This window comes from Suncus etruscus, chromosome 10, assembly GCF_024139225.1.
Source record: "Suncus etruscus isolate mSunEtr1 chromosome 10, mSunEtr1.pri.cur, whole genome shotgun sequence".
Lineage (NCBI taxonomy): Eukaryota > Metazoa > Chordata > Mammalia > Eulipotyphla > Soricidae > Suncus > Suncus etruscus.
The window spans coordinates 7,910,646-7,934,916 of NC_064857.1; the positions used below are offsets into that span (position 1 = coordinate 7,910,646).

The 24,271-nt window shown below is 36.9% G+C and overlaps 1 protein-coding gene across 1 annotated transcript in view; it reads left to right on the forward strand.

The window, feature by feature from the left end:
• The window catches only part of PIP4P2 (phosphatidylinositol-4,5-bisphosphate 4-phosphatase 2), a 523,645-nt gene extending 500,424 nt beyond the window's left edge, over positions 1–23,221 (forward strand). The window contains exons 6-8 of the mRNA XM_049782130.1: positions 8,892–8,944; positions 21,654–21,744; positions 22,862–23,221. Coding sequence (XP_049638087.1) covers positions 8,892–8,944; positions 21,654–21,744; positions 22,862–23,005 — 288 coding nt within the window. The 3' untranslated portion in view covers positions 23,006–23,221. The remainder of the gene's footprint in view (positions 1–8,891; positions 8,945–21,653; positions 21,745–22,861) is intronic.
• The last annotated feature ends 1,050 nt before the right edge of the window (positions 23,222–24,271 follow it).

Below are 24,271 nucleotides of genomic sequence, written 5' to 3' on the forward strand. Positions count from 1 at the left end.
GGGAGAGGGTGCCCCTTCTCCCTCCAAAATATCCTGGTGATGTCAGCCAAAATACCGGAATACCCGGAGTTTTGGTCTGATTGGTGTCTCTGAGGAGAGATGTAGATGAGTGGTGAGGCAGTACTACGGGCAAAGCAGCAATTGTGGGTGCAGAAGGTAATGGCTTAATAAGCAGGAACTTGCCTCCCCTCCCTCCCAAGATGGTCATGTTGCATGTTGAAGTACCTATCATTTTTTATGGCTTGGTTTCCATCTCTTTTGAGAATAGATTGAGTCTATGGGACCATGCAAATCTATTTAAATAAAGAATTATTAAGCTTCTAGAAAAAATGGGGTTTGTCTTCTATATATAATTTATTCCCAAGATCCATTCCTCCAAATAATTTCAAGTCTTTTAGCTGCTCTTCTGACATTTGGTATTTTGGTATTGTACCAAAATTGTTCATTCGTTCTTCTTTTGATTAACTTCAACATTTTTGACATTGCCTTTTGTACTGAAAAAATCTGGATGAAGATTTATCTATCACCCTTATCCTCAGATCTTTCCCTATATTATTAGTGGAATTAAAAGAGTTTATCTGTTTATTTAGGGAAATTATTTTCACAGCCGAGTAAATAATTTTTACTTTTGTGTGCCTTTTGTATTTTGGGGGGATTGTTAATAGTTAACCTTTCCTTTTAGATTTTTAAATATTTCTATGTCAAAATTATTTGTCTTTTTCATATTTTATAGATCAAGAGAATTTCAGTTCATGTAGTCAAACATATCAGGGAATCTATCACTTATTATTACTTTTGTTTTTGTTTTGTGTTGGTTTGGTTTGGTTTTGGTTTTTGGGCCATACCCAGTGTTGTTTAGGGGTTACTCCTGGCTATGTGCTCAGAAATCACTCCTGGTTTGAGGGACCATATGGGATGCTGGGGGATTGGTACTGTGGTCCATCCAACGTCAGTGCATTCCAGGCAAATGCCCTATCACTTGGCTATCGCTCCGGCCACCACTTATTATTACTTTTAACCACAGTTTTTATCTGGGAGTTGTCTTCATTAGGAACTTTAGGATTCCTTTCAGCTCTCTGTGATGCGGCTCTCATGTGGCACAACTCTGGATAATCCTTTTTTCTTTTCTTTCTTTCTTTCTTTCATTCTTTTTTTTTTTTAGGAGTTCTTCTTCCTTTAGCCTTTGAAGAGAAGGCAAAAAGGAAATAAATTGTATGCTTTTCCCTTTCAAATGAGTTCTAATCTTATCTCATCTTCATTTTATAATTGGTCCAGATGCAGAATTACAGCTTTCTAGAGGAGGAATTAGAGGTCAATTATTTCCCCTCATAAATTTAAAGGCTTTTATCCACATTTGATAAGATCTGCCTCCTGGTCCTTTTTGTGTGCTCTATTTTTTCCCTCTCTTATTTTGTCTTTTCTTCTTGTTTTTTCCTCTGGTCTTATATTGTATTAGAATGTGAATCTTTGTGAACTCATAGGTGGCCTTTCTAGTACTCTTCGTATTTTTGTTCTCCTTCTAGAACTCTTTAAGTTTGATCTATATTCTATCATCTATCTGAATTGATTTTCTTTTTGGAAGTGGAGTTTGAGTGATCCAGCAGTGCTCAAGGGCTATTTCTGGTTCCATGCTCACAACACTCTTGCCCATACTAAATTCTCATATATTAGAATCAAACCATAGTTAGGTTTATGTGAAGCAAGTGCCTGAATTCTTGGATTATTTTCTTACCATATTCCTCAGTTAGAATGTATTTCCTTTTTAGTTTTGGTCTTTCACTTTATTGGTGTCCTTCTTTAATCTTTATTTGGGAGTGGAGGCTGGTGGGTCTTTCCCACAGATCTTCAGTCTATTCTTGGCTTTGTGTTCAGGTTGACCTCTGGTGATGTTTAGGCCTCCTTATCATCAACTATATCTTTTAAAGTAAAAAAATATGAGTTTCAGATAACCTAAATGAAAGTTCTCTTTTACGTCAGAGGCCTTTCCAGTTGTGCTCCCAGAGATCTTTTCCCAGCAGTGCTGGGGATTGGTCTCAGGGTCTGGACCATTCAGGCTGTGATTTAGTCCTTGAAGCTTCCATATTCCTCAGCCAAGATCAATCTTAATTTTTAATTTTATTTTTGTAATAATATCTTTATTTAAACACCATGATTACAAACATGATTGTAGTTGGGTTTCAGTCATAAAAAAAAACACCCCCCCTTCACCCTTGCAACATTCCCACCACAATGCCCCCTATTTTAAAGTGTATTCTTTTATTATCTGATTATGTTTTTATTTTTCAAATAGCATTCTTTTATTTATGCCATCCTTAAGATGCTATTCTGTATTTGTTCTGAGGTTTGCCTTTTGTTTTATCTTTTCTCCTGTGTTTGTGTGTGATAGAGATTTTGCTGGGTTCTATTTATATTGGGTTTGTAATTACATTGGCTGTAATTATACTGACTGTTTACAGTAAATAGTAAATTTCTCTCCTTATTTCTTCCATTCCCCTCCCTCCTTAACCTCCTTCTTTTTCTCTTTTTCTCTTCCTTTTTCTTTTCCCATCTCTTTTCTTTAGAAGATTTGTCAACCATTAGTGTTAATAAGTATTTATTTAGTGCCACTTCCTGTGGGGCACACTTTTCTAGAATTTTTATTCCAGAGTTATGTCTGGGAGCATGCCTGCACATTCTAGGAGTTAAGGAAGCTGGTAGGGATGAAGATTCCTTCCACTTTTTAGATTTTTATTTAATTTCATTTATATTCGCACTGTTTCTTTTCAGAAAACATTCTTCTCTTGTATGTGTTAGAAAGGGAGGAGGGATTCAGTTTGAAATGTAGAGAGAAGCCTTTACAACTCAATTTCATGTGTTTATAAGTATTTAATTTTGAAATCACATGGTAGCTTCTGTACCTTAAACATTTGTTCTTACTTGATATAAATCAATGTGCTTTTTCTCTCTGAAGGTGATCAATTTCTGGAACAACTTTCATTAATTCAACTCATTGATGAGCCTCCATTCATCAGTGTTTAAATATTTAAATCTATACTGTTCTTTGTACTTACGTCATTACCCATTTTTAAATCTTTTTGCAATAATTCCAATGAGATTGTCCAATTTTATTTAATTTTCTTGGATTTATTTAGTAAAATGAATTACATTTTCTTAAAAATTAATAAATGACTAAGTCCTTGCATTTGAAGATAGACTTGAGAAAAGGCAGCACATTGATTTCTATTTGGGGGATCTAATGTTTAGGAGGCCCAGAAATCAGTCCCAGTGACACCCAAGGTGTAGTTCAATGCCAGGGACTGTGGGATGAATACAGCTGGAAAAATGCAATTGCTGAAGTCATTAGTGCCCCCTGGTGGTGTTCAGGGGCCAGTAGGGTTACACTTAGCTTTGTTGGGTAATAAGGGATGTCATGTAGAATGAGATTAGAATCTGATAGCCAGGCATGTGTTCCACTTTTTTTGTGCTATATCTTTAGCCCCAACAAGTCCCCCCCCCTTTTTTTGCATTTTGGTTTTTTGGCCACACTGGCAGTGCTCAAGGGTCTTTTGAAAAATCACTATTCCCCTCACCTTCCTCTTCGTGGTGGGAAAATTGTACTGGTGAAGGAGGGAGTACTTTTTATGATTGAACCCAACTACAAACGTGTAATCATGGTGCTTAAATAAAGATACTATTTAATGAAAGAAAATAAAACAAAAATCACTATATATTGGCTCAATTTAGAACAGTAAACTGTAGGCACTGATATAAAGTAAATTGATGAATTAACTGTATATTCAATACACATAGTATCCTTTCCTTTCTTGAAAATAAACAGATTATTATATTTTGAAATACTATAAAAATCTTCAAAAAATGGGATGTAACAGAAGGCTCAGGGAAGTGTGGTTGCATGTACAAGAACCTAAATTTGATCCCCAGCATTGTACAGTCCCTTCAGCTTCTCTTAGTCTATCCTATAGGCCAGGTGTGACTTGAGAGTTCAAGCTTTGGACCATGTGACTCAATAGTCCAAGGATCATTGCATGGTTCCCTGAGCTCTGCTTGGAGAGCACCCAAACAAAAATGAATCTCTGAGTCTCATTTGTTTTCATTTCACCTCAGTGATATCCTCTTTACAATTAGCTAGTTTGATTGCTCAATTATATTGTCTATTCTAAAGTTGCCATGATTTATGCTGGTGGCACATTATAAGTGGGATGCTCTCATTGTTCAAACATAGAGATGGTCAACACTGGGTTACGTGCTGAGAAACAGGAAATCACAATTCTTGCCCTTATGAGACTTTCTAATAGGTGAAGGAGAAAGATAGCTACACAAATGAAGTATATGGCATTGGTTAAGCTACGTTACAGAAAGTCAGAATATTTTTGAAAACACTCTAAAGCACCTAGTTTAGGGAAATGGCATTTTTTCTAAGATTAATAGGAAGCTGTGGTAAACATGTAACTCTAAATTCTGAGTATAGGAGGGTTGTTTATTTTTCTTTTTTCTTTTTTTTCTTTTTTTTTGTTTTTGGGCCACACCCGGTGACCTCAGGGGTTATTCCTGCCTATGCGCTCGGAAATCATCCCTGGCTTGGGGAACCATATGAGACAGCAGGAGATTGAACTGAAGACCATCCTAGTTTAGCATATGCAAGGCAAATGCTCTACCGCTTGCCCTATCGTCACTGCTCTGGCATAAGTAGTAGTAGTATTTTTGTTTTTGGCCAAGCCCAGTTGTCCTCAAAGCTTACTCCTGGTTCTATGCCCATGGTGGGCTGGGGGACCATATCAGATGTTGATGATCAAACCACGGTTGGCTATGTGCAAGACAAACTCCCCATATGTTGTATCTTAGAAATCATCTATCCCTGGTCCTAAAGCGGAACTATTTTAAAATGAGGGGCTGGAGAGATAGCACAGCGGTAGGGCATTTGCCTTGCATGCGTCCAACCTGGGAGGGACCTGGTTTGATTCCCAGCATCCCAAATGATCCCCAGCCTGCTAGGGTCAATTTCTGAGTGCAGAGCAAGAGTAACCCCTGATCGTCACTGGGTGTGGCTCAGAAACCAATCAATCAATCAATCAATCAATCAATAAAGTTTAAAAAAAATAAAATGAGAGTGAACATGTCCATTTAAGTTTGGTTCTTTCTGTGAGAGAATTTTCTCATTAATTATCATTCATTAGATATGAGATAAAAAATGAAGAAAATGAAGTTCAGGTTAGTCTTTGTTGACAGTTATTTTTGAAGCTAGTAACTAAAATAAAATAAAATAAAAGCAATTATATAGGGACTTGGGGATGGCTCACTGGTGCCATGTGGTGTCTTGCACTCATACTGTCCACAGGAATCCACTTCTTGGAGTGTGATTTTGGAGCCACGATTGTTTGGGGTTCATAACACCACAATCACATGTGTGCAACCCTCAGTCATCACAACAATAATAATAAAAAAAGAGAATCACTAAAAAAAATTTAAACAAGAATCCTGGCACTTTCAGTGTTACCTACACTATTTGTTTCTATCAAATGTGATTGGTTGGGAAGCTAGAAATATGTTACAGCCTGTGGACACTTATATTGCATATGAATAGAACCCCGATTTGATCTCCAGCACCCCATATGTTTTCTTGAGTCCAATCAGGAATGATCCCTGAGTGCAGATCCAGTAATTCTGAGTACTGAAACACTGAGTTCTGAGCACTTTGAGCACTGAGCTCTCAAAGCCCTGAACACTGCCCAAGTATGGCCCCTAAACAAACCTAAAATGTGATTAGTTCTTATATATATATTTTTTTTGGTTTTTGGGTCACACCCGGCAGTGCTCAGAAATCGTTCCTGGCAGGCTCGGGGGATGCTAGGATTTGAACCACCAACCTTCTGCATGCAAGGCAAATGCCTTACCTCCATGCTATCTCTCTGGCCCCAAGTTCTTATATCTTAACTAGAAAAAGTGACTTAGTGACCAGCATTCCCAACATAAAGGAGAACATGGGAAGGCTGTTAGCTATGATAATGATGCTACAATAGGAAGGAATGATGTTTGTTTGTTTGTTTGTTTTGGCAAATGAGGGTATTCCTGTGTTCAGGGTAGTACAATAGGTTTAGACTGGCTAGTGGGGAAGTGGGGAAGTCAAGACAGAATGGCAGTTACCCACTTATAGCTGCTTAATTAAGTGGGGACTTGATGATTAGCTTGTATGATTATGGCATCGATGCAGATTAAATATAATTAACCCCAAATAAAGCAGGTTTTTAAGTTTCTTCCATGTTACATTTTAAGAGACTCAAAAAAAATATTAGCCAATAGAACCTGACCTTTCTGCCATTGAAGTTGCATAGTAAATGTTTCATTACAATTTATGTTGGAGCTTTCATGCTAAAATGGTTTTCTTACAGATTCTCTCTATTGAAGTTTCTCTCTACTGGGGGGGGGGGTATATACCAGCAGTGTTCAGGGATCTTTTTTGGTGGGGCTCAAGAGACCAATCCAGAAATCCAACCTGGATTGACCTGTTTAAAGCAAGCTTCCTCCCTACTGTACTTATCTTTATGGCCTCATGGATGATATATATGTATTGATATACAACTTATACATTTGATCGCTAAACTGAAAAAATAACTTTTCTTCTGAAATATTCACTGATGCAAGCTTTTTTTTACATGAAATATAGTTATTGTGAATTGTTTACAAAAACATAACTAAGATACTTCCTGAGAATTATCTTATGTTGTGTGGAAAACATTTTGACTATCCATAATTTAATAAAGCCCTGTTAACCTTTGAGTTTTAGAGTTATGAGAAGAGAAATGGATGGTCTGAAAATCAGTTATAATAGAGGTTTTGGCAATAAAACTGTTAAAATTATGGAATGCAATTCTTTTCAAGCTGTAAAGAAAATATGACTTTTTGTTTTGTTTTTATTCTGGAATATACCTACAACTACTTAAGGATTACTCCTACCTTTGCACTCAGGAATTTGGGTGGGGATTCAGGGGCCATATTGGATGGTGAGGATTGAATCTATATTGTCAATATGCAAGGCAAGATCCCTACCAACTGTACTATTTATTGCTCCAATCCCAGAAAATATATATTTATAAGGAATTATGTAGAAAAGGAAAGAGGATGAAATGTGAGAAAGGCATTTTTCCCATTTTGTTTTTGGTCCACTCTTGGTTGTATTTGGATTATTCTTTGCTCTGCACTCAGGAATCACTCTTGAAGGTGCTAAAGGGAGCACATAAGTTGCTGGGGGGTCAAATCCATGCAAAGTATGCAAAGCAAATACCCAGTACACTCTACTATTTCTCTGGCCCAAGGAAGACATTTTTAAAAATGTAGTTTTTGTGGTAAAGATGGTTTTTATTGATATAATATTTAATTTTTTGAGGCAATGTTTCACTCTCTAGGATAAATGCATTAGGGATGAAACTTCATAACTCTTCAAAGTATATCTTGTTTTTATTTCTGTTTGGGGACCACACCTGAAAGTGCTCAGGGGTTACTCCTGCTCTGTTACTCCTGGTGAGACTAGGGAAGTCGAGGATTGAACCTGGGATGGCCATGTGCAAGGAAAGCACCCTACCTTCTGTACTAGTGCTCGGGGCCCCTCTTCAAAATATATCACCACTTCATATACACCAGTAAAATTTTAGAATTCCTTCATCCTCTCTCTCTATCAGAGTTCTTCCCCCACCTTTCTATTGCTCCACTCTCCTGTGGAAATACCAGTTCTGAGGTCTGAATCTAAGCCTTTGTTTTGTTTGGCTTTGACTATTTTCTGGCTTGTTATTTTCATATCTGACATCTGAGGTTATGGTCATCTAGTACTTGTCATTTTCATTATGACTTATGCACACTCTTTCAAAAACTTTAACCTATTACCAGTAAACTTTTTCAAGCATATTATTTGTAGCCCACTGTAGAAAATATCCTATCTACAGCGACAATAAAGAACATTAAAAAATTCTGGGGCCGGGAAGGTGGCGCTAGAGGTAAGGTGTCTGCCTTGCAAGCGCTAGCGTAGGATGGACCGCGGTTCGATCCCCCGGCGTCCCATATGGTTCCCCCAAGCCAGGGGCGATTTCTGAGCGCTTAGCCAGGAGTAACCCCTGAGCATCAAATGGGTGTGGCCCAAAAACCAAAAAAAAAAAAAAATTCTGCCCTAGAAGTGTATTTTTATTGATAGAAAAATCTGGGCCCAGTCCAGGACCTAAGGTGGTTGGTTCAAATCCTGGTGTCCCATATGGTCCCCCGTGCCTGCCAGGAGCTATTTCTGAGCAGACAGCCAGGAGTAACCCCTGAGCATCACTGGGTGTGGCCCAAAAACCAAAAAAAAAAAAAAGAAAAAGAAAAAAAAGAAAAATCTAAGACAGAAGAACACGTTTTTGGATTTAAGTTCAGTTAATTTGTTTTATTTATTTGTGAGTTTACCCAGGAAAAAGAATTAGTAGTTGGATGGTAGTCATGAACTTAAATAATCATATTTTCAAAAGCCTTTGAGATTAAAACAAATATTGAGAGGTCTTATTTTCTCCAAATAAGCAACTTGTTTTTATTTTAAGAGCTAGTGGTGAAGACATAGAAAATGTATTTTTATTCCCTTGGAGTGAATTGAGACACAAAGCTGAAAGAAATGAGCCTTATTGCTTTTGGTCTCATTGATGCAAACTGAAATTGCACCAAAACTTTGGGAAAAAACCATGGGAACTGTTTCTAAAGGGGATCCCAAACTTTATTTTAAGGGTAGGGGTAGCTGATAGATTCATGGGGAATTTATTGCTTTTTCTGTGTTTCCTGATAACAGTTAAACTGGAAGAAATGTCTTTATCAGATTGGATAGTTTTCAGTTTGCCTTTTTAAAAATTTCTTCTTTCAATCCATTTCTATTTATTTTACAGTGGATGGAACTGAGGTTCAACACTCTGGCAAAATGCCCACACTGCAAAAAAATGTAAGTTTTCTACCACTGAAAATACTGCTGAGAATGACTTTAGAACAATTTTAAGGCACTCAAAATGGTCACTTCAGTGTATTTTTATGTTAAGATATATTGGGGAATTAATAATGCATACTTACATATTTCAAAGACAAAAATGGTTCATCTTTAAAGTTGTTAATATACTGTATTTGCTGGCATATAAGACGACCCTTCAACCCATGAAAAACTTCCTAAAAGTCGGGAGGCATATTATATGCTGGTATACGGCATGCTGAAACTTGTTCCAGCTTCAGGGACAAGTGATTCGCACCCCTCTTACTTTTAAGAAGTAACTTACTTTTAATACTTTTAGGAAGTTTTTCTTGGGTTTAAGGGTCGTCTTATACGCCGGCAAATACCGTATCTCATTTGGAATTATAATTTTCTAAAAAAATAAGTTCCAAAGATAGTGAAATTATTAAAAAGTGTTAGTAATCTGGTAAAGATTTTCTGGTATCCTAAGGTAATGCAAAATCTGCTTTTATTCATTGGGCTGTAATAACAGAGAGCAGTAAAATTGGGAGTGTAAAATCAGGTCATTTTTGGCATTTCCTAGGAAATAAAATCATCTTATGACAAAGTTTGTATAATTATACAATTACTCTAAAATTATTTATATTAGCAATTCAATTTATCTTTCTTCCTAAATAGCATTTGTAAAGGATATTATACAACTGAGAAAAAAATGAAGATATTTTAGTGGAAAATATTTTAGGACCACCTTGTTGGGAAGTCAACAAATAACTACACGATTCTGTGATTTTTCTGCAAGGACTCATGGGAATGATGCTTCTTGTACTGGATATCTTGATATAATGCAGTAAAAGTAGCCAATTCCTAATCATCACATGGTCTGTGTTGGAGAAAACCTAGAGTAGCTGTGTCCTAGGGAAGACTTGTTTCTCCTGCTCTGACTCTGATTGCCTATGTGAAATGTGAAAAAGAGCAGGACATTGTAGACTTAATACCCAAGTTCCATTGGTTCCTGACACACTCAACTACTGTTTCATGCATTACTGAATCCCAAACTTCCAGAGGAAACGTAGGTACATAGCATCTGTGGTGGCACAAATGAGGCATAGAAAGCCAATTGGGGTGTGGTAGGAATTTACCAGACTCCTAAGCTTTCAGGAGTCCTCCAAAAACCGACCTTGCAATCATACTTTTCTATGAAGATGGACATAGGTCTGCTCTAGTAACTCCTCTGCAGACTTCATTTTGACAAGACCTTATTCATTTTCAAGCTCAGATTTCCAAAATCAATGTGAATTAAAACTAGATCCAAGGGGCTGGAGAGAGAGCACAGCGGTAGGGCGTTTGCCTTGCAAGCGGCCAACCCAGGACTAAAGGTGATTCTAATCCCGGCATCCCATATGGTCCCCCGAGCCTACCAGGAGAGATTTCTGAACACAGATCTAGGAGTAACTCCTGAGCATCGCCGGGTTTGACCCCAAAACCAAAACCAAAACCAAACAAACAAACCTGGATCCAAATTTAGAAATCAGACTGGAGTGCTCTGACATTTCAGTTTTTACAATTAAAAATGAATTCCTAGTTTAATTAATTCACATTAAGAATATGTAAATACCTCAAAGTAAGAATGGTTTCTAGGAGAAAAGAATTGAAAAGTGTGTGTGTGTCTGTGTGTGTGTGTCTGTGTGTGTGTCTGTGTGACATTTTCTGTGATAGGCCTGTGAGAATAAAAATACTTATAGCTTCTGGGGAACAGATTAAAAATTATTTCTTTTAATTCTTTATGGGGAAATGGAGTCCTCCTGCCGACAATGATTAGGGGTCACTCCCAGTGAATCCCAGTGGCTCAATGCTAGGACTCCACGATGCTGAACTAGGGAATTCTAGACTCACAATCTGACTCTCTGTCATCTCTAGGGCTACATTGAACACAATGTGGCAGTGCTGAGGGAGGATGACCGGTGAACTTGGGTTTGAACTTGGGTCCTTGCTGCATGCCTTAGTTCCTGACCACTGAACTATCTCCTTGAGATAATTATTTAAACTCTTAACTTTATGAAATCCAGCAGAAGTTTGTACACCGAAAAGCAGAGAAAGGTCTGCAATTTAGCCCCAAATGTCTAAATAGGTATATATGCTTCATCCACATGTGTGCTCTCTTTGTATTTTTATAAAAAATAAATTTTAAATATTTTAATTAATGACACTACAATTTTATAGAGAACCAAAAGCATGACTGTCTTGTCTTGTGATTATCAGACTGTAACTATAGAAATAGTTGCTTTGTCTACACTTAAAAAAATAGCTGTAATCTCATAAACTGTTTGGGTGCCAGGAATCTTCCACATCTCACAGACTAGGAATTGTTAGAAGAATTACGCATTTTGTTCAAGGAATTTGCTTGGTTATTTAAAACAGTGCTGATATTTTACTACTAATAAAGAAGTATTGAATATTTAGATACCCCATGATTAGTTAAAATATTCCAAGACAATGTAGTAATGTGGTGAATTTGTATCAGTAACTTAGGGAAAAAAAAAACAGAGGATTCACATGAATAAATCAGCACAGATGTCAGTCTTTTTAAAAATTATTTTATTTTATTTTTTTATATATTTTATTTAAACATCTTGATTACATACATGATTGTGTTTGGGTTTCAGTCATGTAAGGAACACCACCCATCACCAGTGCAACATTCCCATCACCAATGTCCCAAATCTCCCTCCTCCACACCGGACCCCCGCCTGTACTCTAAACAGGCTCTCCATTTCCCTCATACATTCTCATTATTAGGATAATTCAAAATGTAGTTATTTCTCTAACTAAACTCATCCCTGTTTGTGGTGAGCTTCATAAGGTGAGCTGCAACTTCCAGCCCTTCTCTCTTTTGTGTCTGAAAATTATTATTAATATTAGAAAGATGCTTATAGAATTGAAACCACATTTTGGGTAGAATTAGGGCATTCATTACGGACTTGAGCAAAGAAGCTCTGAGATGAACACACAAGGATTTCTTTTCTCTTTGTAAATTTTTTTCTCTTTGCTTTCTTCTTTTTAAAATGAAGAATTATCTTTTGATCCTTCTGAGATTCATTATATTAAAAATTTGAACACAATGTACAGTATCCTAAGACTGTAGTTGAGATTTCAAGATTACAAAATGACTATGAAACTGACTGGATACATTTATCTCATAATCTTTATTAGTGAAAGATTCTCCTATTAGGCTCCAAAGACCAAAATACACTTTTTTTTTTTTTTGGTTTTTTGGTCACACCCGTTTGACGCTCAGGGTTACTCCTGGCTAAGTGCTCAGAAATCATCCCTGGCTTGGGGGGCAAATATGGGACGCCGGGGGATCGAACCGCAGTCCTTCCTTGGCTAGCGCTTGCAAGGCAGACACCTTACCTCTAGCGCCACCTCGCCAGTCCCCAAAGTACACTTATTTCTCTTTTTTCTTATCTTTTTAGGTTTGGGGGCTATACCCAGTAGTTTTTCCTGCTCAGTGCTTGGGGGTTGCCTTACTGAGCTGTCTATTTAGCCCATGATATCACTGTTTTTGACCCCTGCAGTCATTGGTGTTTTTGTAGCTGAAAAGTAAATTTCTATTCAGTTGTGCTGTTATGGCTACTGACAGACAAGAGATCAGTATATATATATATATATATATATATATATACACACACACATATATATATGTATGTATATATATGTATATATATGTATATATATGTATATATATGTATATACTTATATATATTTTTTCCAGAGGTTCCCAAATTGGCTTACAGTTTCCTTTTTTAGAAAAAATACCACGGTACTCCACTGCAAATCAACCTTCTTTAAGTGAACCAATTGAAAGCACCTCTGGGTTTATTAGAAGCTACCACCTTCCAACATAGTTGTAGGTCTCCCTAGGTGTCCATGTGGTCCTCATTGGAAAATTGATGAACTCCTACAAAGTAATGCTCTGAAATGTAGCTTGGTCTCTATCTCCTTGCAAATGTTGCTCTAGGCCTACAACTCATTGCAGTGTCAATGTAATCCATTGTATATTACTTCATATAGTATCTTTATCACTGTTTTTCTACTTATGGACAGAATGACCATCTACCACTTTAGCATCATTTTCCCTTTTCAATTTTGTCTTTTTAGTTTGATATTCACTTGTTTATTTATTTTCTTGTGTAAGCCACAGCTTAGGGCTTACTCCTGGCTCTATACTCAGGGGTCACTGTTGATTGGATCAGGGACCGATGGGGTGCTGGGGATTGAACCTGAGTTGGCTTTGTGCAAGACAAGCCGCCTCCTCCACACTGTACTTTCACTCTGGTTTCATACTATATTCTTTCATAGTTTTCCTTTAAGCTAACAGAGTTCTAGAGTGTTTAAAGGGCTTAAAATGCAAACTATAATCATGCTTTCAGGGACAATAGTATTATAGGTATAGGGAAAATAATTGATAACCACAGTCAGATTTTAAATTGTTTGGAAAAGATTTCACCATGTTCCGACAGGAAGAGCTTCTAATTCAAACAGGAAGGGGAGAGACTACAGAAAGACCTTCTAGGAAGGAGGCCTGCATGAAGCTATGTAATTAAAGGTGAGAGGGAAGGACGTGAACAAGAAGGTAGTATGGTTCTTTGTTGATGGAATCACCCTCACAAAGGTACAGTGGAATCAAATTGTTAGGTGTGCTGTTAAGGAATTAGATGAGAAAGTGATGTAAGTGACCTTACATCTAAGAGGCTATGAATGCAATCAGTAAGATAGACAATGCAAGGCTTAGAGGAAATTTATGAAATGTAAACAGAGCATTTGTTTATATTTATTTATTTATTTTGGTTTTGGGGCCACATTCGGTGACATTCAGGGATTACTAGTACCCGGTATACTCCCTGACTCCTTGAAATCTCTCCTGGCTTGGGGGCCATATGGGATGCCAGGGGATCGAATTGCGGTCCATCCTGGGTCAGCAACATGCAAAGCAAATGCCCTACCACTGTGCCACTGCTCTGGCCCCTATTTTAAATAGGTTATAAATATATATAAATATATGTGTATATATATGTATATATATATATATATAGAGAGAGAGAGAGAGAGAGAGAGAAAGAGAGAGAATCTCCTTTGTTGTAGTTAGCTGGTGGAGTTAGTTTTTTTTTTTGCCTTTATTTTTTTAAGTTCAGCTCCACATACTTGCTTATCAAGATTTAATTTGGATCAATATGATCATGACTTCTCCTTATTTTGTCAAGGTAATAACTGGCAAAGTTCTATATTAATATTTTGGTCATTTTCATACTACATGCAGCAGTGCTTCACATTATTTCTGCCTCTGTGTTAATGAGTCACTTTCTGAGGTTCTTGGGGGATCATAATTGGTGCTGGAGATCTAATCTTGGTCGTCTACATGAAAGGCAAGAGCCTTAATCTAAATTGTACAGTCTCTCTACTCTGGATTTATTTTTTCTTTTGGGCCTCACCCACAGCACTTGGGTCACTCCTGTCATGCTCAGGGAACCATAAGGGATGCTGGGGATTATACCAGATTGCTACGTGCAAGGCAAACTCTCTACACACTTTGCTATCACTTTGGTTGGTCCCTCTGGGGGTACTTTTAAGTAAAATTTAAAAAAATTGTTTTTATTGTTATTTGTAGTTTGCAGTAATGTCAGTGTCTATGATTTTGATATATAGTCACTGTACCTTACCACCACCAGTGTTCCCAGGACCTTCCCAAAATTTACTTCTATTACTTCTAGTTTGCCTCTGCCTCTTTATTTCCCTTGTCCCTGCCCCCTGTTTTGTAATCTTAATTTTGTAGTTCATGGCCAAAGGTTGTTATCATTCTTCAATACCTATTTTATTGTTTTGTTTCTCTTTATGCTTTAGATGAATGGCATTATCTAGTATTTTTCCTCTCCCTCTGACTTATTTGCCAAATAAATTAACTTCTAATTTCATTAAAGTTGCAGCTAACAATAAAATCTCATCTTATATTAAGGCTGCATGGATTCCATTATGTATGCATACTGTAACTCCTTTATCCATTCATCTGTCCTTGGGCATTTGAGTTATTTCCATATTCTAGCTATTGTACTAAGCACTGCAGTGAATGTCACTGTGCAGATATCTTTTCAAAACAATGTTCTTCTGGATTTTTTTTTGGGGGGGATACATGCCAAAAAGTAAAATTGCTGAATCATTCTCTATTCTTACTGTTGAAGGAATCCCCGTTTTATTCTGCTTTTCATAGAGGCTGAACCACACAAAGTCCCACCAGCAGTGAATGAAGCTTCCTTTTATCACCATCCCCACTGTCACTGGTTGTCATCAGGCTTTTTGATAGATGCTATTCTTACTAATGTGAAATGATACCTCATTGTTCTTGATATTCATTTCCCTGATAAGCTTCAAAGAACAATTTTTTATATATCTACAGCCTTTCAGATGTCTTCAGGGAAATGTCTATCTTTTTTCCCATTTTTCTATGGGGCCATTGTTTGTTCTTACCTTTTGTGAATGTATTAACTCTTTATAGATTAATATCTTTACTTTTCCACTAATCTCTTACTTGGTATTTTTGGTTTTTCTTCAGTGTCCTTGATTTAAATACCCCTGATCTAATTTCTCAAAAAACAGTTGTCTTTTGATATTTACTGATCTTCTAAAATGTCTTTCTCTCCTATCCTCTGCTTTCTGTTACCTCCCATTTCTCTGAGACCAATGAGGCTACCTATGGACTCTTTTGTATGCATGCATTTTTTTGTTTTGTTTTGTTTTGTTTTTTTATTTTTTAATTATGAGAACAATGATGCAAAGAAGACAAAGTAAAGTTACAGTGAAAGGACAATCACCCATAAACAGAGTTCTCAGAAGAAATCCCCTTGCTGGTGCCTAAATATTGAACTTACAAAGAACATTAAGAAAAATAAGGCAGAACCCATGTACAATTACTTTGTCCACAAGTCCCCAGATTGTAGTACATTATAACATTTTTTAGCAGTACACAAAGCAACCTAAAGCATGTATTATTTTTTAATTGTTTTTCGGCGTCCTTTGGTGGTACTCAGGGCTTACTTCTGGTTCTGTGCACAGGGAACACTCCTGGAAGTACTTGGGGATCATATAAGGTGACAGGTTTTGAACCCATTTTGGCTATATGCAAAGCAAGCACCTTAATCATTACTATCTCTAGTTCTTTGTCTTCACACATTCTGTTTAAAAGCAAAGATTATATCTATGCTCACTTCTATTTTGAGAGAGATGCAAATTTCTTTCTTGCAAGACTTATTTCAGTTCAGATAGATAGCATGGTAGGTAAGTACCCACCTTGCATGAGACTACATCAACCATGACCCTAGTTTGAATCTCAGGCAATGAATATGGTCCCCTGAGCATTATCATAGGGTATTTCTGAGCCAGAAATAAACCCTGAGCACCACTGCATATAGCCCAAAAGCCCAAAATGCCAAAGACGTGGTTTCAAGACTTATCTCTCCATTTCATTGTAGAAGATAAAGCATTCTTATCCTGCATTAAGTCACTGAATTTACTTTGACAAATTCATGTCTATGTTATAGCTTCTCATAAACTTGTTCAGCACACACTTTTTTTTTTCCTGTAGGGATTTGTACTGTTGGCCCTCCTATATGTTTTTCCTCAAAATTTATTCATTTGTTTTCAATACCACTTTCTTCTGTTTCTCTCCAACTTGCAAAATTTCCTTTATGATATCTTTTTTTGGCTACCCTTCCACTTCCAAATGGTCAAATATTGCTATTCTCAAGAGTTGGAATTTGATCTCATTGGAACAAATTCATCTGATTCAAATTCATTTGATCTCATCTGGATTTTCTCCAATGTACTTGTGTCTTTTATTTATCATTGATTACTCAGATCTCTTTGATGCTCAAGGTATAAATTGATGACATATAGTCCTTTTTTTTTTTTTTTTTTTTTTTTTTTTTGGGTTTTTGGGTCACAGCTCAGGGATTACTCCTGGTTCTACACTTAGAAATCGCTCCTGGCAGGGTCGGGAGAACATATGGGATGCCGGGATTTGAATCACCGACCTTCTGCATGCAAGGCAATGCCTTACCTCCATGCCATTTCTCCGGCTTCTATAGTTACTTCAACCTAAGTGTCCATATATATCTCAAACACAATCAATCCATTTTCTTCCCTCATTTTATTTATTGAAGAATATGTTAATGAATATTCACATTTCTTCAGGTACCCATTTCAAATGATAATAAGACCTGTCAGTTCTGTCTTGGTATTTCAGTTTCTTCTCTTATGCTCTAATTATTCTTAGTTTAGTTGGATTAATTTAGTTTAGTCAGGTCCTTTCATCAGAAATTTCTGCAATAATTTTCTAATTTTTCGTTTATCTTTTAACCTTATTACAATCTCCAAATGCAAATACTTCACATCGTCTTGTTGAAAATATTGTGGTAGTTTCTGAAGTAGTGTCTGAAGCCTACAATTATGCATGTTGTATATACAAGCCAATGACATGTCATTTTCATTGTTAACTTAGGTTTGTCTGTAATATTTTCTGAAGAATATTTTCTATTTTCTGTCAATAATGCATCACATAGATTATTTCAGCTCCATTGACTAAAATCTAAGATTTCAATTTCAAACTTCTTCACAAGTATCTAGTTCTAATCATTCTGCTTTAGGTGTCTGCATATATTTTCTAGAGAGAGATTGGTTATGTTTTCTTTTATCTCTAGACACAAACCCCTGGATCCCATCCTCAAAAAATTTACTTTCCTCAAATATACAAAATGCTTTTTTGATTCTTTTTTTTTTTTTTTTTTGGTTTTTGGGCCACACCCGGTGACGCTCAGGGGTTACTCCTGGCTATGCGCTCAGAAGTCGCTCCTGGCTTGGGGGACCATATGGGATGCCGGGGGATCGAACCGCGGTCCGTCCTAGGCTAGCGCAGGTAAGGGAGGCACCTTACCTTTAGCGCCACCGCCCGGCCCCCGCTTTTTTGATTCTTTAATTTTATTCTTTTATATCTGGCATGACCTAACAAGCCCCTCTCTTTTTCCTTATTTCTGAAAAATGTCTGCTTAGCATTACAGGCAACTGAAGCATGACTTGTTTTTGCTACCAACCAAAAGGACCCTTCTATGTAATAAAGGTTACTCTGTTGCTTATTTCTTGAGCAAAATATTTATATTTTTTATATTTGAACAGCTTACTACTATCAGTAAGATGACTTACTTATTTTACTTATATTCTTTATTCTTTTTTTTTGTTTTTGTTTTTTTTTTGGGTCATACCCAGTGATGCTCAGTGGTTACTCCTGGCTATATGCTCAGAAATGGCTTAGGGGATCATATCGGATGCTGGGATTGAACCCATGTCTGTCCTAGGCAAACACCATACTGCTGCACTATCATGCCGGCCCCAGACTTATTTTCCTAGCTATTCTTTTTTTTACCTATCGTTAACTCCCACCTAGCAAAACCTTCACTAGTTATCTTACTAAAAAACAAAGCCACTGTAAATATAATTTCTGACACCTTCATTTCCAGTTATTCTTTTTGATTGTTTGCTTGTTTGTTTGTTTGTTTTACGACCACATCTGGCAGTGCTCAGAAGTTACTCTTGCCTCTCTGTTCAGAAATTACTCCTGGCAGGCTTGGGGGACCATATCGGATGCTAGGAATCGAACTCAGGTCAGCCACATGCAAGGCAAATAAATGCCTTATCCACTGAGCTATCACTTAGATCCAAGGTGTTCTTAATATTGATGTTTAATAAGGGAGTATTTTAAGGGAAAGATTAATAGTTTGAAGAGTAGTTTGAGAAGTATTACACAATCTCTCTTGAGGATTCAGTATCCACATTTTTGGGTATTAGAAGCTTTTGGCTTTAGATACCCCTTTATGTATTAGTGCTGTAATGTGTAGCATTAGGAAAATACTCGAGTATAAGAAAGAGGAAATGGCAAGTAGGCTGTGCTGAGAGCATTTTCTAATGCAAGACACTAGGCATTCTCATTTCAGAGCTTAGGTGAAGAATGAACAGAGGTAATACTATTTCAATGAAAAATATTTTGAAATGAACAGAGAGTGACTTGTGAGCTAGAGATTGTTATGGTTATAAGAAGATCCTCATACGGTTTCCTTTTTAAGCCCATGTTCTCTCTTGAATATATAGGACTTCTCTTTCTCTCCCCTGACATATTTCTAAGTAAATTTCAATTCACCAAATAAATAAAAGAGTCTTATAAAGATCAATTTATTCTGTACCTTTACTTGGGGGTGGGTCACTCCTGGCAGTGATTTGGAGCTGCTCTCAACTCAGTGCTCGATCACTCTCTGTAATTCCCAGAGTACCATGAGGTGGTACTGGGTATCAAACTTGGGCTTCCTAGAAATAAAGAATCTCTCTCTCTCTTTCTCTCTCTCTCTCTCTCTCTCTCTCTCTCTCTCTCTCTCTCTCTCTCTCTCCCCCCCCAGGTGGGTGGGAGAGGAGGAGAGGAGAGGAGATGTGGGGAAAGGAGGGGAGGGGAGGAGAGAAAAAGGGAGAGAGAAGAGAGAGTGGGAGAGAGAGAGAGGAGAGAGAGGAGAGAGAGAGAGAGAGAGAGAGAGAGAGAGAGAGAGAGAGAGAGAGAGAGAGAGAGAGAAGAGAGATAGGAGAAACACCAATCAAAAGGGAATGATACACCAGAAAGGGCCGGAATGGTAGCACAGAGGTAGGGCGTTTGCCTTGTAGCAGCTGACACAGGACAGATGCGGGTTCGATCCCGGCATCCCAAGCCTGCTAGGAGTGATTTCTGAGTGCAGAGCCAGAAATAACCCCTGAACACAATTGGATGTGGCCTTCAAAAACAAAACAAAACAAAACAAAATAAATTTTTTTCAAAAAAAAAAGATACAGCAGGCAAACATATTAAAATGTTAATGTTAATGTTATCAAAATAGTAGACATTGTTCTTCTCCCCTTGATTTTAGTAGAACACTGAATCTCTTCACTCAGCTAGAAATCTCACTTTCTGGACTCCCTTAATGGCTGTGTTAATGTCAATGATTCAAAACAAAAACTCTGAGTATAACTTCCTGATATTCCTGATACTTCCCTTAAGGAAATAATTACTTGTCTTGATTTTCTTTCTTATCTATTAATTGACTGGAAAACCTCATTTGCAGCAAGAGACTTGTTTTTTAGCACTGGCCATAGCAGTAATCATGGAAGAGAGTTCTCGACCAGTTTTTGAATTCTTATATGCAAGAAAAAAAAGCAAACTATGTTTTTGTTTTTGTATCTGGAGCACACCTGATGGTGCACAGGGCTTACTCCTTTTTTTTTTCCATTTTTTTATTATAATAATTTTTATTTTGACCAAACTGGATTACATATCTTTCACAGTAATATTTTAGGTACATATTAACATTGAATCAGGGGATTCCCATCACACAAGTTGTCCTCCCTCCACCCCCGTTCCCAGCTTGCATCCCATATCCCCTTCCCTTACCCACCGGCTGCTAGTATAAGTGGTCCCCTCTGTGTCTAGCTTGTTGTTTGCTTTTTGTAAAAAAATTATTCATTAATTGAATTGCTTATGGGCCATACCTGGCAATGCTCAGGAGTTACTCCTAGCTCTATGCTCAGAAATCGCTCCTGGCAAACTTGGAGCACCACATGTGATGTCAATTTGACAAGTAAAATTGCTGTGACAAGAATGAAAAGTTGTTGAATTTGGAATTTTGATGAGAAAGGCATAAGACATTATAATTTTAGCGATTTTTCTTTATTTGTTTTTGTGCCACACCTCATGACACTCAGGGTTTACTCCTGGCTATGCACTCAGAAATCGCTCCTGGCTTAGGGGACCATATGGGATGCCGGGGGATCAAACATAGTCCTAGGCTAGCGTGGGCAAGGCAAATGCCTTACTGCTTGCACCACCACTCCAGCCTCGATTTTATCAATCTTTCATAGGTTTCTTTTTACTTTATAATCTTCATTCTTATTTTCCATATTTTCTATATTAATCTACACATATTTAAAAAAACAAATAGCATGTTAGGGTAGCATTATTATTTTTTATCTCCATGAAAGATTATTTTTGGAAATGTATCTTTTCGGGGTGTCTTTCAAGTGACACTCAGGGGATCCCCAAAGCCCTCTCAGTTATTCTCAGCCAACAGAATAGGTGTGGCTTAATTCAAGGGAGGACCTGAGGATGCATGCTGGGGACCCCTGGGCCGCACTTCACAGAGATATGAGGATCATATAGTTCTGAGGATCTAACGAGGGCTGGTCATATGCATGACATGTACCCATGTATAGTGTCTCTCCCTGAAAATAACATTTTTCACTTGGAATACTAACCATGGTATTATTTGAATCTTGTTAAAGACTAGTACTTCAACTTTAAGGTCATTATCATGATACAAATTCACCACTTTTTCACATGTAAATTTTATCTATTTCTAATTTTTGAGCCATACTGTTTAGAGTTAAGAGATCCATATTTTGCCAAGACTAGAACAAGGCCATATTCATGAGTCAATTTATCTTTGAATCTCCAATAAATTTACATGACATTTGTGTGCATATTCTCATTTCAAATGATGAGAAATAAAGGAAAGTATTTGTCACAGAGGCCAGATGTAAATACTCCCAGAGAGATTAACAGGAAATGCTCATTTTTATTTCTTCCATGAATTTTCAGTTCCTCTGTGGGTAGTGCACTTCCCCGAAGACGCTGCTGTGCATATGTCACCATTGGAATGATTTGTATTTTCATTGGTGTTGGATTAACTGTGAGTATTATTCTACTTCCTGTTGGGATATTTTTCACCCAACTTCTTTAATAGTAATATAAACGATGAGGCCTAGGACAACTTAGTGGTTCTGGGGCCACTCAACTTACACCCAGTGATGCAGGGGAGGGACAGACAATGTGATGAGATTGAGTTCAAGGCCTTCCATATCCTGAGCACATTCTATATTATTGGGACCATGTCCTCACACTCCCATGGACCTTTTTATTCTTCCAGTGGATCTTCACATACAAGTAAAATGGTGTCTTGGGATCCCTCTGAAGGTCCCAGTCATTGGGAAATTTACCATCCATTTAACAAAAGTTCATTGTTTTTTATTTAGTGCAGTATCAATTTTGCCATGGTGGGAGTCAAAGCAATGCTCATTCATGGAGGTCTGAAAAACATTCTCTTTATGTAAGTCTAAAGATTATTTTAAACATAGGATGGCTTAATTTTAGAGAAGGCTGAAGTTAAAAGATAATGTCACATTGATTAGGAGAGAGGGACTCATGTCTTTTGTGTTCATTTACTCTCCATGCATTGCATCTTAGTTTTACTTGGCTTTGCATTACCACTAATGACCTTGTTCTGTTAGAAAAAAAACTGAGGCTAATTATAGTTTTCTTTTTCTTTTTGAGACACACCTGTGGCACTTAAGTCTTGCTCAATAGCTATTTGTGCAGGGATCATTCCTGGCACTTCTCAAAGACTAAGTGGTGCTGGGGATTGGACCAAGGCAAGCATCTTACATGCTATATAATATCCCCAGCTCAGTCAATACAAAGATATTACAGAGATTTTTACCTTCTTTAGATAGATCAGCATTCTTCTATTTTTTTACACCTGAGTTTCAGCACAAGATTGTAGATAGTTGTTGGTTGCACACCACTGACTTAGAGGATGATATTATTTATGTCATAAAATTGTGGTGTGACTAGTAGCACTGTCTGACAAAGTAATTTTCTCAGAATAGTCAGGAGATATACCAATTCATTATTTCATATGAACTTTGTGGCCTCAGAAATACCTTTTATTAAAAAAATTACATGTAAGCCAATATGAATTGACTAAGCCGATATATGTTCAAATTTTCTTACCTTTGTTTTTATTTTAGGTTGGCACCCAAGATTTTTCAAGACGATTTCATGCAACCTATGTTTCTTGGGCAATTGCTTATCTCTTAGGTTTGATCTGCCTTATTCGAGCTTGTTATTGGGGAGTAATAAGAGTGAGTTATCCAGAACACAGTTTTGCCTAAGTTTGTTTATGAGTCAATGATGTGGGACGTAGTATCAAGCAGTTCTTGATCAGCTTCTCTGGGCATCTTTAAATCATTCATGCTAATGAATTCCATTCTAGCTTATGTATAAAATTTCAAGATTTGGGGGAAGCTTAAGGCAAATGCTCACAGCACTTCACTATCTGGAAGTAGTTTGTTTTGCTGCTAGATTTTCAAGCTCTAAACTATAAAACCAGTATCTTCATATTCTTTTGTATATCTTAATGATATTTTAGGTTTTTACCAAACATTACATATATCATTGCCCTTTAATTAATTTTAAATCAGTTAGTCCATGACTTATTTGCTTGCGAGTAACTCCGAGAAGTGTTTGTTTCTAAAATAGCTTCACATTTATACTTACATTTTCATTAAACATGATCCAAATTGCTTGCTTTAAAATCTAAGCAATAGACAATTGCTTGAACTGCTTACTATATAATTTTAACCTAAGATCATCATAGTGACCTTATTCAGGAATAAAGGAGTGTACTTCAAAGACTTGACATTCTTGTTAGATAAAAAACATTTCTAAACACTATATGCCTGTTTTATGTTGTTTGTAGAAAAATATAATATTTTGGTAGTAATTTAAAATACAGGATTGAATGTATTGTCTATTGTTGGATATACTGTCGGATAAATGTCTTTTTTTCTCAAAGATCATTGGACTTTTGTCTTTAATTTGTGTCTTTTTTAAATTTGTCTTATAAAAGTTCTGATCTAGATTTATGAATTTAATGTTAGTCAGCTATGTGTATTCCTTTAGAGGGCTTGGAGGAACTATTTCACATAACATGGTTTTTATTTTTGGATTTTTGGGGGCCACACCCTGTGATGCAAAGGGGTTACTCCTGGCTCTGTGCTCAGAAATCGCTCATGGTTTGGGGAACCATAAAGGGTGCCAAGGATTGAACCGATGTTCATCTTGGGTCAGCCGTGTGCAAGGCAAATGCCCTACCGCTGCACCATCACTCCAGCCCCATTTCTTTTTCTTTTTCTTTTTTTTTATTTCACATAACATGCTTTTAATAGCTAAAAGCTTTTACATTAGGTTGTTCTCTAACATTAGATCAAGATAAATTTTTCTTATTGATATAATTATGGACTACTTAAATGCAAAGTCAGATATTTTACACTAGCTAAAATGTTGAGATTAGAGATAGATACTCTCACCATTCTTCTCAAATATAGTTGGTCAGATAATGAACTAATTACCTGATCAAGAAAACAGGTCAACAATAA